General features: G+C 47.9%; 1 protein-coding gene across 4 annotated transcripts in view; it reads right to left on the bottom strand.

Annotated features, from left to right (window-relative positions):
* KATNIP (katanin interacting protein) overlaps window positions 1-15522 on the bottom strand; it is a 194420-nt gene that overhangs the window by 173035 nt on the left and 5863 nt on the right. For 2 of the 4 annotated variants that reach the window (XM_053671629.1, XM_037140018.2), the window contains exon 2: window positions 2454-2509. The exons of 1 other annotated variant lie outside the window; for it this stretch is intronic. In XM_053671629.1, the coding sequence (XP_053527604.1) occupies window positions 2454-2509 (56 nt within the window). Of the gene's footprint in view, window positions 1-2453; window positions 2510-10945; window positions 11110-15522 lie in introns of those variants that run through there. One more of the 4 variants, XM_053671631.1, reaches the window with a different exon arrangement.

Here is a 15522-nt window from a genome sequence, read left to right on the forward strand (position 1 = left end):
AAAAAAGTGTGGATACCTAATTCTAAAAAATTGTATGGGCCAAATAAAACACATCTTCGGGCTGAATTGGGCCTGGCAAGTTCATTGAGAATAGCTGCCCATCCTCCCTTTGCCAGGCAGGCCCACGGCCACTCAGAGAAGTGCCCAGTCCCCACCCAGGATGGAAACCGTACGCTCACCAGAGGAGGTGTGAGCTGGCCCGTGTAACCTCACTGCCCAAGGAACACGGCCTGTCCCCGTCCACTTGTTCTACCCAAATGTCTTGTTCTTGCCTTTTGTAGGGCCCTAGTTTGATCTGTGCCTGGCATCCTGTGTAAGGTACAAAGCACCAGGAAGTGCAGATTTCACCAACTGGGGGAGGGGAGAATGCAGAAGGAGGAGGTGGATGGAAAAGGCATGTTACGACACATCAGGATGAACATCCTTGAAGCTTGTTATTAATTGCCTTCTCTTGTTTTTCTAACCAAGCAAAAGCCCTTTCAGAGAGTCAGACCCTCTCTTTCAGCGGGTCTGAAACCATCGTAAATGTCTTTCAGGGTTAAAGTTGGATATCGTGATAAACAACCGCATTCTCTGTTTTCTCTCACCTCAAGTACTTCTCAGGAGTGTGATCTGAAATGCTCTAGGGCAGCTCACCAGATCCGGAAATTGGCAATTAGGGGAGTCCAGTTGCCAAGGAGAGAAGGGGAAGGGAAAGAGTATTTCTACCAGTTAAACCTGCTGCCCTGCTTTCTGGTGTCCCAGCTACCTTCTTCCCGTGGACAAATGGGATGCTGTCGTTCTGTAACCTAAGACCTCAGCTAGGTTTGAAGGATCCTGGTGTCCCCACCCTTGCTCACATCACAGAGGGAGACCAGGTGCCTGCAGGCCTTGTGCTCACCCCTGGGCTGGCTCCTCCACCCTCAGGTCTCTAGGACTTTGTAGGAGACAGGCACACCTGTGCCTGCTTCCAGAAAATTCTCAGCACCAGGAAGCAGTAGGAGAGTTCAGCTCGTTCAGCTTCCAGACCACCCACCGGGCTGACATTTAGATCTTTCCAAGGGCACCAAACTCCCCGAGTTACCTTCCAGCCACCGTTTCAGGTAGGCTAATTGGATACGAAAACCCACCCTGGCTATTCTGGCTACAGCTGAGAAAAGAAACAGTAGGAGAGAGGATGCAAGTCACAACCGAGTAAATGGGGCCCTTCGCAGTCCAAACGCAGTCCGCCTCCGCCGAGCTCACAGAAAGCAAGGGACCCGGTCTTGCCACCTTCGAGCCCCCGGGCCCAGCGGAGCCTGAGAAACCCCCTTCCCTCATCAGAATTCTTTCCTTATCAAGAATGTCAGTGTACAAGGGATGATGAATCTCAGGCTTGGTTGATATTTACAACGAGCTATATATCCTCAAACCCCCGCACCCATAAGACTCAAATTTCAACTCCCCTGAGTCTGAGACCTCCCTGTGCTAGCCCGAGAGTGCCGGCACCGCTCCTCACCTCAGGCTCAACGGTCTCACAACTTTCCTGCTCAGTCTAGGACTTGGACACGCCATTTACTTGGCCTGAAACAGTCCTCCTCATTTAGGAGGCAGCCTATACATCGGCTTTTCTGCACAGCCCTTCCTGGCCGTCACTGGCAGAGTCAGGTGGCCCCTTTTCTGTATTGAAATCGTACTTTTGTGCTCTCACTATGTTGGCACTCTCGCACACTGCACTGCAGTGATGTGTCGCACGTCTCTTCCAGCCACACCGAGCACACCCTGACGTCAAGGAAGGTCCCACTCGTGCCTTAGTCCCAGCCCTGGCGCCTGGCACAGAGCAGATGGTTCAGAGTGGTAGGCAGGTTTCAAGAACAGCCACAATATTTTGTAGATTTCTCATCAAGAAGTGAGACCTATTCCCCCACTCCTTGAATCTGGGCTGAGCTCGTGACTTGCTTTGAAAAACAGGAAGTGGCAGAAGTGACACCGGGCTGGTTCTGGGCCTCGGACTCAGGAGGTCCTGCAGCTTCCACTCCCAAACTTTGAAGCCTTGAACCTCCAGGCAGGTGGCTTGCTGGAAGGTGAGGGAACACTGGGGGAGAACTAAAGCATTCTGATGCTCGGTCAGCCCCTAGGTGACAGCAGTTAACCACAAATGCCTCCATGAGCCCGCGGTCAGCAGAGCCTGGCCCCTCAGCTCTGCCCAGGTAAGCCTGGCCCAAACAGCTGACCCACAGAATTGTGAACTAAATGTGTGGTTGTTTTAAGTCACTAAAATGTGGGGTGATCTGTTACACAGACAAAGCTAACTGATATATTCAGCAAGAAATCATTGCTGTAAATGACACTGGTTGATAACCCTAGTGGCCAACTATCATTTAGTCGGGGATTCCAGCCGGGGACTCGGAGAGGAGACCCGAGAGTAATTACCAGCCTGCTCAGGTCCCTTCCAGCGGCTGCCTCCCACCAGCCCTTGCCAGTGACACGTTTACCTCCTTTTTCTCCCGTGAGCAGGACCGGCTTCTCTCAGCCTTTCGCAGAGTCTGACCTGCAGCAGTTCAAAAGCAGAACCAGAGATTAAGGCTGTTTTAAAACAGCTAGTCTATCACCACAAAAGCTTTTTATTTGCAAACTGGATAGACAGGACCAATCCTAATGAAATGATTTTAAGAAAATACAGCCTATTATTATAATGGGAAAATGGTATACTCTTAAAATAAACCAACGGCAAGGAAATGGCAATTCACACACGTTATTTGACTATAATGAACAAAGCCTCAGCTCTTTAATCTGGAACATTATCTGTGCTCTGCAAGGGCCACCAGACTCTAGTTGTTCCAGTCAAATTGCATTTTTATTAAATTGTTTGGATTACACAAAATGCATTCCACTGTGTGCATACACATAACCTTTGATGAGCGCATCCCAATGCACTGCACCAGACCCCCAAGGTCGGACACGCAGGTGCCTGTACAGATGTGAATTAGCAGGAGTCGCATCTCACATAACGGGCAATTGCAGGGAGAATGGTTGCTTTCCTCGGAAAACGAGAACACTGACACTTGAAGGCATGCGTAAATCCAACAGATCGACATCGGAATGTTTAAATATGCTGTTCCCAATGCAGTTTTCAGAACTTTTACAGCAGTGTCCATTATAAAAGAATTCCTTGATGAAAAATTAATGGATTGCCTTGGTTTTGAGATAGAAAATAACAGTCACCACACATTGTCAGGGCACCTCCCAAACCGTCCAGCTCCACTCCTGAGTAGCTATTTGTGAGAACGTCACGAGCACATGTCCCGTTAGCCAAGAGCACTCGAAGGCAGGAGTGAAAAGGTTACATGAGGACTTACTGAAAGGCAAGAGCTGGGAGGAAAGACGTCTGTCTTTGGACGTGGGCCCCGTCAGCGGGTCCACACAGGGCGGGGGCATGCCGGGGGTGGGGCCCCAGCCGGCCATAAAGCACAAGTCAAGGGATGGTGCTCTTTCTAAGAAGGTGAGAGTAAGGGAAGAGCAAAGGCCCAAAGATGAACCTCTGGCCAAACTTTGGGGCCAATACATAAAGGGATTTAGAAAGAGACACCTGAAGAGTTTATAGGAGACCTTGGATTACAAAGGATCGTAACATCTTTTGGGTTATCTGCTCAGCCAAAATGACACCCTAAACTGCCCCTTTGCTCTTCCTTTCCTCCTTGTCCCCAGGTGGGACCCCTGACCCAGCTGCAGCCAACCAGAATCCCAGCCTCAGGAACCTAATTTGGTTCTGAGACAGAGGGTAAGAGGGCCAGAGCAGGGTCATCACTGCGTGTGAGCTTTGTTGCTATGAGCAGCCAGCCACCTGCCTTGCGGACAGACTAGCAGAAGGCCAAGACGGGACGGACTCACCTGGAACTGACCGGGTGTCTGCCTTTGTGTTCCACAGACACCCCCTTGCCAGGGGTGTCAAACTCATTTTCACCGGGGGCCACATCAGCCTCGTGGTTGCCTTCAAAGCGCCAAAATAATTTTAGGACTGCATAAATGTAACTACTCCTTGTTAAGGAGTTGAATTACATTCGGCCCTTTGAAGGCAACCGTGAGGTTGATGTGGCCCCTGGTGAAAATGAGTTTGACACCCCTGCCTTAGACTATTCTCTGTGTTAGTCTTTTCTTTCTTTCTTTCTTTCTTTCTTTCTTTCTTTCTTTCTTTCTTTCTTTCTTTCTTTCTTTCTTTCTTTCTTTCTTTCTTCCTTCCTTCCTTCCTTCCTTCCTTCCTTCCTTCCTTCCTTCCTTCCTTCCTTCCTTCCTTCCTTCCATGGTTTTGAGGGGGGGTTTCTTTGCTTTAAGACAAAGAACCCAGGATTTAGGGGTGGCAAAGAACCTCGCAAAATGCAGTGCCGAGGTACAGGACATCAACAGCTGGGGAGGCTGTACACACGTGGGCACAGGGGCTGCAGGAAAACTCTCCGCACTTCCTATGCAGTGTTGCTAGGAACATAAAACTGCTGTAAAAAATAAAGTTCGATAAATGTTTTTAGAAAAGAGGCCAGGATAGCCTTGGCTGGTGTGGCTCCGTAGATTGAGTGCTGGCCAAAAGGTCACTTATTTAATTCCCAGTCAGGACACATGCCTGGGTTGTAAGCCAGGCCCCCCGCTGGGGGCTGCAAGAAGCAACCAATCAATGTATCTTTTGCACATTGGTGTTTCCTCCCCCCCCTTTTTCTCCCCCTTCCCCTCTCTCTAAATAAATAAATAAAATCTTTAAAAAGAAAAGAAAACAGGCCAGGGTATAGGGATCAGATGATCTGAGCCATTAGGGCTGATTTTATCCCAACCCCCTGAGGCTCTGGGGCAGGAGCCAGGGTGGACGACTCCCACAAACCCTGGTCTGCACCTGCTCTAGCTGTCGGTGGAATGACAACCTAGGTAATATAGATCACGTAATACAGAGCCAGGGGCTCGGAGATGGGCCTGGAGCTAGCACTGGCCAGAGTGGGCTGGAGGCCAGGGGACAAGCAAGGATGTTTTCAGTAGCGGTAGTTCTAAGACAAGTAAGATGCCAACAGGAACAAGTAGGGAGCAGGAGGGAAGCAGAGCTAGGCCAGGGTGAGCATGGCAGGCTCCAGAGTCTGGCTGAGGCCCTTCCTGCACTGGTGGGGCACATGCCCCTGGATCTGGTCCAGGGGACAGCTAACCAGTCATGGCACCCTGGATGAGTCACAGGATCCAACAGGATCTCTCTGGACCATATTTACTTCTTAAAAAAAAAAAAGTATGAGGCTTAATCACCTCCAGGTTTGCTTTTCTTGTATAAAAGTCTGCTATACCAATAAGGAACAGTTAAAAAAATTAAGCTGGGCCGTAAAAACAAAATATTAATACAAAAGTCACAGAGCTTAACTACTGACATATGAAAGCAAATCTCTCTACTGGAGTAAATTAGAAGCTTCTTTATTCATTAAATTGGAAAAGAATGTGCTTATTTCCCAACGAAGATAATGCACTCTAATTACACGCACTGGTTGTCTATGCCCCTGCCTTCACACCTCTGAGCCCTTCTCTCCTCCAGGCAGCTCCACGTGCAGTCAGCTGCTTGCTGCCAAGGGTGGAAGGACCAGATTCTCCCATACCTGTCTGACGCACTCAGACTCTCTGAGTATCTTTCTACCTATATCTTATTTTATTCTCACAACAATTTGGGGAGAGAAGTAGAAGTAACATTAATATATACGCTGCTTGCAAAATTAAGGGGATGTTCCTCTGTGTTTTGCAAGGTGACCTGCCAGACTCAGCCATGAAACAATAGTAAGACCAAATGTAAATGATACCTGAGTACCTCGCTTTGTAAAACAGATGTGCGCCTCAGGAAAGGTAAAAAAAAGTGAATGCACAGATTTTTTTAACTATAACATCATTCTCCCACTTATGATTTTAGAGATTTTTATCTACACTTCGGATTTATCTTCAGTGGTAGAAAAACTCTGACATTTAGTTTTCCTTTGCTCTGGCTGCAGATAATGATATTCATCGCTGCCATTTCGAGGGGCGTTGTAACTTCCTAGGATGTTAGCTTCTGAAGTCATAAGGCAAAGGAAAATCAACATCAAAATTATGCCGGAAACGGAGCCTTAAACCTCCTGTAAAGTACGGTCTCCAAGACACAACCTTTCATATCCACTGCTGTAGACGAATATGCATGTATGATATTTGATGCACACGGAAATGTATGATACAAAATTTTAAAATACATATGTAAAATACAATTTAATGGTATTTCTAATTAAACTATTCATATTGTAATTACTCCCTCTATTTTTCTCTTGGAGTTGGAGGACAGCAGTGGGGACGAGAGTGGAGCGTGGAGTTCATAAACGTTCAGTGCTTGGTTGCTGCAGCTCCATGGTATGAGACACCTAATATGTGCCGGGTCTATTTCCTCACGACCCCTCCTTTAGACCAGGGGTCGGTGACCTTTCTCTGTAAAGAGCCAGACAGTCAATATGTCTTACTTCATAGGCCATAAAGTCTCAGGCACAACTATTCGACTCTGCCACTGAAGCAGGAAAGGGGCCACAGACACTTTGTAAACACACGGAGGCGGCTGTGCTCCCATCGCACTTGACACACAGAAACAGGCAGCAGGCTAGACGTGGCCCACGGGCCATCGCTTCTGGACTCCTGCTTCAGATGGACAGAATGATTCCCACTCTACAAACCAATGATGAAATACAAAACAGACGGAGGGTGAGTGACTGAGCTACTCACTCAAGGCCACACAAATGCACCTCGTTAAACAGTAGGCCTCGGTGTGCGCCCAGTCACCATCACACTCTCAGCCTGAGCATTAGCATGGTCACTGTCACCACCACCACCACTGTTATCGCCACTATCGTGTGAGCCCACCGTAATCACTGTATACCCCGCATTGAGCTCCAGGCTAAGTAGGTAAATCAACTCATTCACTCTTCCTGGCTACCCCACGAAATAGGTACTGTTATTATCCCACTTATCGGAAGAGGGCACCCCAAGGTGAACCCCAAGGAGGTTAAAGAATGTGTTCAGTGTCCCATAGCTACTGTACAGGAGCCCTGATTTGAATCTGGGCGGTTTGGTCCCAGGGCCTGAGTGCCCATCTGCCATGCTACACTGCGCCTCAGTCGGATCTTCACGGACAAGTACAAGAAGGCCAGAATGTGCCAGGGAGGAAGACCGATTTAAGCAACGCAATCTTTCTGCGACACAGCGTTTTGATGTTTTTTGGTCTCTTAAAGCAATTAATGAGAGGCTAAAGGAAGATAGAGTTCCCTACTAGCAAGATAAATGCCATAAAATGCCAAACGTGGAAAGGCAAACTTGGCAGTCAAAACTTGCTCCCTGCCCTGACTGGTGTGGCTCAGTGGGCTGGACATCGTCCCACAAACCAAAAAGTCACCGGTTTGATTCCCAGGCAGGGCACATGCCTGGGTTGCAAACCAGATCCCAGGTTGGGGAGTGTGAGTAACGGCCGATGGATGTTCCTCTCACATCGGTGTTTCCCTCCTTCTCTTCTTCCTTCCCTTCCCCTTCCTCTAAAAAATAAATAAATAAAATCTCTGAAAACAAACAAACTCACTCCCATCTACTCAGGTGAAATGCTCAGCCTTGGTAGGCAAGGCTGGGCTTTGGGGAATAAGGAGCCAGTGGAAATCCTGCAGCCAAAGAGGGCCCTGCAGGGACCTCCCCATCACAAAGGAATTCTGAACAAAGAATTCTTTCTTCCCCACTGAGTTACTAAAATAAGCTTATTTCTTCTGTTGTCCAAATATGAGGACTCACACTGCTCGTTTTACATGTCTATGCAATTTGATTTAAATGACAGAAGATGTCCCACTGAGATCCCACTTTCTCTCACCTCTCTGGCCAAAATCCAGAGGCTTGACAGTATTCTGTTGGCGAGAGGTGGGAAGAAGGCACCTCTGAGCATCGCTGGAAGGAGAAGAGGATGGCACAGCCCCTCTGGAGGATATTTTGGCAATATCCTCAAAAGTACCCATGTATTTTCCCTTTGGAGCTGACAATATGCTAGGAATCTACTGTGAAGAAGTATCTCCACAAACAGGAAAAAAATGCATGTACAAGGTATTCACTGTAACATAATCCACAATAGCAAATATTAGAAATAACCCGTAAGTCCAAGAGTAGGGACTGGCTGAATAAATGTGGTGAATCTACACAATGCAATGGAACACTATGCAGTTAGAAGAAAGAATAGGTAAGCTCCTTATATATTTGGTCGTTGGCCATATGTTAAGTGAAAAAAATCAAGAGGTGGAAAGTACATGTAGTATTTAATTTTTCTCTAAGGAAGAAGGAAAATAAGAATGTATATTCATATTGGCTTTACTGGTACAATGAATCACCCAGAAGGCACCTGCATAAGACTGACTTCTCAATGTACATTTTTTGCATTGTTTTTATTTTTGAATGATTATTTGGATCTATTTCCTATTCAAGAAACTAAAATAAACTTACAATATTAAATGTCCAAAAGGCTGGCTCAAACTTTTTGAAGATATAATATAACAAGAAATGCTGCCAACCTCCCCGTCCGAGGTCCGAGGGCGGTGGTCTATGGAAGTGAGATGTACTAGCCTCCAAGAACCTTGGGACCCAAAGCTTGCGGGAAAGAGAACACAATATTTTCAGAAAACAAACCGCCTTCTTTTAAGAGATCAATTTGTAATGCATGAGAGATAAGAATGAAATGACAAAATGGTTTCTGGAAACAACAATTTCTTAGCTAAGCCAATAGGTTACTGGTGACCTGCTCATTTATCTGAGGGCGAAGTTTCTATGAAACGGCTGGACGAAATGAGAAATAAAAAATTAAAGGGGAAGGATACTCGAGACCTGTTCTAACAGGCTGTCTGGGAATCACGGTGCCCTAGTGCTTCCTAAGCAGCTACCCCTGTAGGTTTGACGGCTCTTGGGATTCCCCGTCATGTGCAACAACAAAGCCACTTGGCTCAGAGAAGCCAAGTAACTTGCCTGAGGTCACAGAGCAAGGAGAACCCTTAGCAATGAGTCAGTCTGGCCGCCAATCCCGTGTTCACTACACCCTGCTGCCTGCCAGCACACCTCCTTCATTCCAGGCAGGGGTGCACCCAGCTCCACTGTCCGTGCTACCCTCACCCCCACATGCCTTCAGCTCCACCCCAGCTTCTGAGCCTTGATCCTGACTTCACCTGCAGCTTATGCAAAGACAAGTGTGGTGCAGTAAAAGGGGGCAGGGGCAGCCTGGGGAGGAAATCACCGTTTGGCTCCAGCTGCGGGTTTGCATTCAGGAACGTAGGCTGAGTTTTGTTGGACTAGATATTTCCAGAGAAGTCCAGTTTTATGAGAAAGCTTCTAATTTCTATTTCATTTTTTTAAAGATTTACTTATTTAGAGAGAGAGAGAGAGAGGAAGGAAGAGAGGAAGAGGAGGAGAGAAACATCGATGTGGGAGAGATAACATCAGTCAGTTGCCTCTCGCACACCCCCAACTCGGGACCTGGCCTAAAACCCAGACCTGTGCCCTGACTGGGAATTGAACCAGCAACATTTAGGTTTGCAGGTCGGTGTTCAATCCGCTGAGCCATTCCAGCCAGAGCAAGAGAAAGCTTCTAATTTTTAAATGCTGACAAGTAATTTAAAACAATTTTTTAAAGTTCTGTACAGCCCCAACAAAACAGGCCTCTAGTTTCCAACATAAGAGGTAACCGGGCAGAAGACTGGAAAATGTCTGGCTCTTTGCACTATTTCTTTTTTCAAAATATTTTTATTTATTTATTTATTTTAGAGAGAGGGGAAGGGAGAAAAAGAGGGAGAGAAACATCGATGTGAGAGAGAAACATCAATAGTTGCCTCTCATACACGCCCTGACCAGGGACTGAACCCACAACCCAGGTATGTGCCCTGATCAGGAGTCGAACCCGCAACTCTTCATTTTGCAGGACGAAGCCCAACCAAATAAGCCACACCGCTCAGGGCCTATTATTTCTTTGGCTCCACGCCATGGACCCTTTTATTGGGGTCGGGGAGGCCTCTTTGAAGAAATATAACAACAGAAATCTGCTAGACAAAGAGCACGACTGCTGGGAAGCCTGGTGAACACCGGCGCTGGGACACATCTCCCCTGCGAACCCCCACGTGCGCCTCCAGGCTGGTTCTGGGCCTTTCGGTTACTTCTGTCTTCTGAAAGCCTGCAACAATATCCCTGCCACTCTTCCTTTGCATTTTGTGTGTAACTCAAATTCCCAGGGCCTAGTTTACTGCCAAATTACCTGAGATAAACAAGCCATGCTAAGAGCCTCTTTTCCTTTCCAAACCTAAACAACAGCTGGCAGCTGGAAATGGTTATTTATAACCTGCACACCAATATGTACATTTGCTTGTTTAGAATCGCTTAGCCATGCATTCGGAAGCTGGCCTGACAGATGAGAGCCTGGGGACTCTGCTATGCAGTGGCTAAGAGGGTTGGACATGGGGTCAGCCTGTTTGGGAATCCTAATTGTCTCCATTCCATTACAATCAATCGTCAGGGTTAAGACAGTACATGTGAAACACCTAGAATAGTGCGCTGTGCATGGCAGGCACTTAGAGCTTAGTAGTTTCCTCACCCAGAAACAGCCGGCTGTTCATGGATCTCATCAAGTTCTGTTGCATTCTGGCACCCAAAACTGTCCGTTCCTCTCCATCATCCCTGTGTGAACCCTGCCATCTTTTTCACTAGCCACCAGGTTAGGTCTCTTGTCTCCACTATTGCTGGGCTTTTCCCAGGGAAGCCACCTAAAAATAAGCCTGTATCATATGTCTGCTTGATGCTCCAGTGTGTGTCCCTCTTCCCTTACTTGCATTTACACCCCTGCAGCTCCCCAGTCCTTCATCTGCTCCTTGGACTCAGGATTCCTTCCTGCCTCAAGGCCTCTGCCCTCATCCTCTTGGTCTTCTCATCAATCAGCTCTCAGCTTAAAGTGACTGACCTCAGAGTGAAGAGCCCCCAGTCTTCTCTGCTTTAATCTGCACACCGCTCATCTGATCAGTTTCTTGATATGTTTGTGGTCTGTCTCCTCCACTATCAGCTTTGTGAAGAGGAGGCCACTGTCTGGCTTTTCTATCATTGAGTTTCCCTCACCTGCAACAGTGCCTGGAATGGAGTAATGATACATCAGTAGACTTTCCTGGAACTGATGGCTGCGTGAATGACCAAATTTCTGAAAGGACAATGCCAGAAGGGACCCAGGCATGACGACCTCTGGGACAGCTGGAGAGACTTCGCCGTCTCTCACAATGCGGTTTTCTGACCCTTTCCCCTGCTCTTTCTGGGATGGTGAAGCAAAATATGACAAAGTAAGTTTAATACACCATTGGAGATAATGGAAAAATATTGATTTTTCTTCATTTGAAATAGTGAAATTAAGTAAACGCCACAGTTCTGTAATCTGGTCAGTGGCCTGTGTGGCAACCTGCTTCCGGACCAAAAATGGACTTAGGTCTACTTCTGTAGCCACCATGCAAGTCTCCACACCCATTACCACCGCACCCCCCAACCTAGCCCCATCCTCCCATCCGCCCCCCCTGCAGAAAAGCAGTGATATTGCATTTGTGAAAATACAGAGTGGGACAAATGTAGGTTTATAGCGTGAATATGCAAAACCGAGCTTATTCTTGTATTATTATTTACTATTGTATTATTTTCCACACAAACTATAAACCTACTTTTGCCCTGCCCTGCCTATGTATACCCAAACTAAAGTGTCTTCTGAGTATTTGCATCCACCCCCAAAAAAATGACCTGCCAAAGCTTGGAAAACTTGAGAAACGGTGCATGAAGCTCCCCTGGAATCCTAAGGGAAAAGGGGCATTTTTCCTTGTGACAGCTAATTTTTACCAAGAGCCTATTAAGTGCCAGGCGCCATTCTAGGGTCTTTAGATGGATGAATTTATTTGATCCTCAGCCCTGTGGGAAGGTCATACTATCAATCTTCATTTTACGATTTAAGAGTCTAGGCACTGAGAGATGAAGTAACTAAGTCCCCTGAAGTCACATGGCTGGTAAGAGGAGTCCTCACAATTCAAATCCCCTCGGTCTGACCCAACAAATCCTCCCACTCCTCACCACAACGCGACTCGCATGGATAGTGAGCACAGAGAGAGACAGAGACAGACAGACAGACAGACATGGGATCAGAAGGGGTGAGGGAAGAGGAGGGGAAGATGGGGGAATGAGGAGAGAGAGAATAAATGAATCTAACTCTCTGCCCTGGTTGGCTAAATTCTACTCTGCAGGCTTAAAGTAAAACCTCCATCTCAAAGGAAGCAAACTGCAGAGCTCCCCGCAGAGTAAACTCACTGGGAGGAAGACTTGCTGGGGTGGGGGTGGGGGAGCAGGCTGGACTGGAGAGACCCGGGCCTGTCCTCCCACTCCTGGGCTGCCCGTCAGGACACTCCAGTCCCCATGCCATGGCCTCCACATCGGAGAAGTAACAGTGATCAGACTAGATCTAAAGACTGAGTCTGGCCCATAGACACTGTCTGGTCTCCATGTTTAAAAAAATATTTTTTTCAGCCAACATTTATTTTTTCTTTTAAAGATTTTAGTCACTTATCTTTGGAGGGGAAGGGAAGGAGAAAGGGAGAGAAATATCAATGTGTGGTTGCCTCTCATGTGTCCCCCACTCGGAACTGGCCTGCAACCCAGGCATGTGCCCTGACTGGGAATCGAACCACGATCCTCTGGTCTGCAGGCCTGCGCTCAATCCACTGAGCTACACCAGCCAGGGCTCAGACAACATTTAAATCTTAGTTCTAGATTCTTATGAAACACGGGAAGATCTGGCATCACAAGGCCTGCATTCCTGCCTGTGACAGCTGGCAGGAGCATGGCGCTCTGGCTCCCCACCCCCACAGGGTGTCTCCCTGCCACAGAGGGCAAGCCCAAGTTGCCATTTAACAGCAGATCTGAGAGGTTTTTTCCCTCTACAGTGAAGATGAAAGTGATGGCTCACGTGTCCATGTCTCCAGCAAAAGTGAGGACCACCACCGCCACTGTCACGTCACACTGCTAACACTGACCTATGTCCTCATTGTGTGCCAGGCCTTTGTGTCTATTAATGCAGCTAATTCTCACAACCACCCCAGGAGGACGATATAGCTATTATCTCTATTTTATAGGTGATGGAGAGATGAAGAAGGGCACATGTTTCGAGAAATTATAGCCCTGGCTGGTGTGGCTCGGTGAATTGAGTGCCAGCCTGCGAACCAAAGGGTCACTGGTTGGATTCCCAGTCAGGGCACTTGCCTGGGTTGCAGGCCAGGTCCCCAGTTGTGAGGGGGGACGTGCAAGAGGCAACCACATATTGATGTTTCTCACCCTTTCTCCCTATACTTTCCCCTCTAAAAATAAATAAATAATTTTTTTAAGAAAAGAAATGATAGACAACAGATTTCTTTACAAAAGTGAAGTGTATTCCCAGGTACACAAAGTGTATTTAGGTGTTGAAGTAGCCTGGCACAGAGCTGCATGATAAAGTAAGTCCTGGCCACTGCAGCCATGTGCGTCACCTGCCTGTGTCCTGCAGGCTTCTCACTTGTGATCCCTGCATGGGACCCCCAGGGCTCTGAAATACATCGGTCACCAAAATGAGATCCTGGACTAGATGTCAAGTCCATTCCTGCTCTAGCTTTGTGATTTCAGGTGGGTTCGTGAAATGCATCTAGTTAGTTTTAGAATTAGGAGGAAACACAGGCACAGAGAATTGCAAATTCACTTAAACTTTAGGAAAGTGTGGTGGGGCCTGCAGGGGCCCTGTGGTCGGGACCAGACGTCTGTGGTTCTCCAGCTTCCTGCCAGGTGCTGCATTCACCCATAACTTTCCTGTTCTCAAAGGACATGTCAGGGGCCGTCTCCAGAGAATCCATCAGCTAAGGGTGGTCCAGGCAGCATCAGGTTCCAAAATAAAACTGGAGGTGAGAGTGACAGTGACCACTGGGAGAGGAAGTGGCAGGACAGGAACGTGAGTGAGGGGGGACAGAGCAGAATAAACAAAAAGGCTGGTGGGTATAGGAAAGGTAGCTAGGACAAGGGCACATTAGAACTGAGTTCAACTGCTCCAAAGACGGTGCCTGAGGGAACCATACTTGTCCACTGGAGGAAGAAGAACCAGTCAGGCCCCTGGAAACCTGGCCTGCTGGGTTAGCTGCAAGGGCCTTTTCTCTGTCTGCTCTATGGAGACCAGCTAACAATTCACTAAAGTACAAACAGGTTCATCTCCTTCCTGGCTTACCATGTCAACTCAGCAAACACTCATGGACATTGCCCCGTACCACTCCTTGGGTCTGGTGTTGGGCGTAGAGAGGAATAAGAGTGGGTCTCTACCTTGAAGAGGAAGAAAAGCATGGAGCCCATGGAACGACAGCATGATGCATGAGGAGCTATGTAATCCCGCCCCGCAGGAGGAGCTAATGCTTCATCAAGTGATGTCAGTCACTGTCATCTACAGTGTGGACATGACTTGAAAGAAGGGCACAGGTGGCAGGGAAACAGCATGGGCAAGACACAGGGGTGGGGAAGAATATGATGTGTTCGGAGAAGGCCGGCTTCCCAAGGTGCCTTGGGCAGGGGGTGAAACCTGAGATGCCTGCAGTGCCAGGCCACATTCCCAGTGCAAAAAGTAAGCACTTGACAGGCTCAGAAGAGGCCAAACTGCCATTACACGTCAGCTATCAAGGAGCCAGCCACAGCTCAGTGCTGAGAACCAGGGCTGTGACTGACGCCAGGTCCAGCGGGGCCAAAGCACCCTTTCATCCAGAGACTAAAAAGTCCAGGGTTTTATGGGCAATCTCTGTTTTTAAAGATGAGAAAACACAGCTCCAGACCCAATTCAGCCCAGCATAAAAACTCTGGGCTTGAGAGTGGGTGGGTGACTATTTAAAGATGAGGCTGGAGACCAGCAGACCAACCAAAGGACAGAGGCAAGGGAGGGGAACAGCTTCCCCGGGAAATCCCCCAAGTAAATGGGGGGACACATCCGCTATGTCCACAGAGCAACGGTGAGGACCACAAGGGCCAGGCTGTCCAACACCCCACAGGCCATCAGTCAGTCCTGTGGCATTGAAGACAACTGATACTTTCTTATCCTTATAGAAAGTGCACTGTAAAAAGCTCCAAGCTCCTTCTAACCAACCATATGGCTCACTGTATCCCTTTCCTACTTGGAAATAAAGAAACAGCCGAGGTCAGATCCTAAGGAGGGTATGCCTTTTAAACTGTGCTTATTCTTCTACTAGACTACAGGGAAGGCCTCACCTGCAGACTCACTCTTCAGATGAGGACCTGGCCCCCCCGGCAAGGAGAGAGGGCTCGGACAGTTCTTTGATGAATACTAGAGTGTAAACTTCACTCGGCTGAGTCCTGGTTCTGCTACCTACTAGCAGCGTGATGTAAACTGACACAATTAACAGTGAATGTCGCATTGAGCCAGTTCAAGAATCAAACTGGATCCTTTATGGCAGGAGTCAGCATTTGTCCTATGAAGGGCCAGATAGTAAGTATTTCTGA

Source organism: Artibeus jamaicensis, unplaced genomic scaffold, assembly GCF_021234435.1.
Source record: "Artibeus jamaicensis isolate MK-2021 breed Jamaican fruit bat unplaced genomic scaffold, CSHL_Jam_final contig_700, whole genome shotgun sequence".
In the NCBI taxonomy this organism is placed as follows: domain Eukaryota; kingdom Metazoa; phylum Chordata; class Mammalia; order Chiroptera; family Phyllostomidae; genus Artibeus; species Artibeus jamaicensis.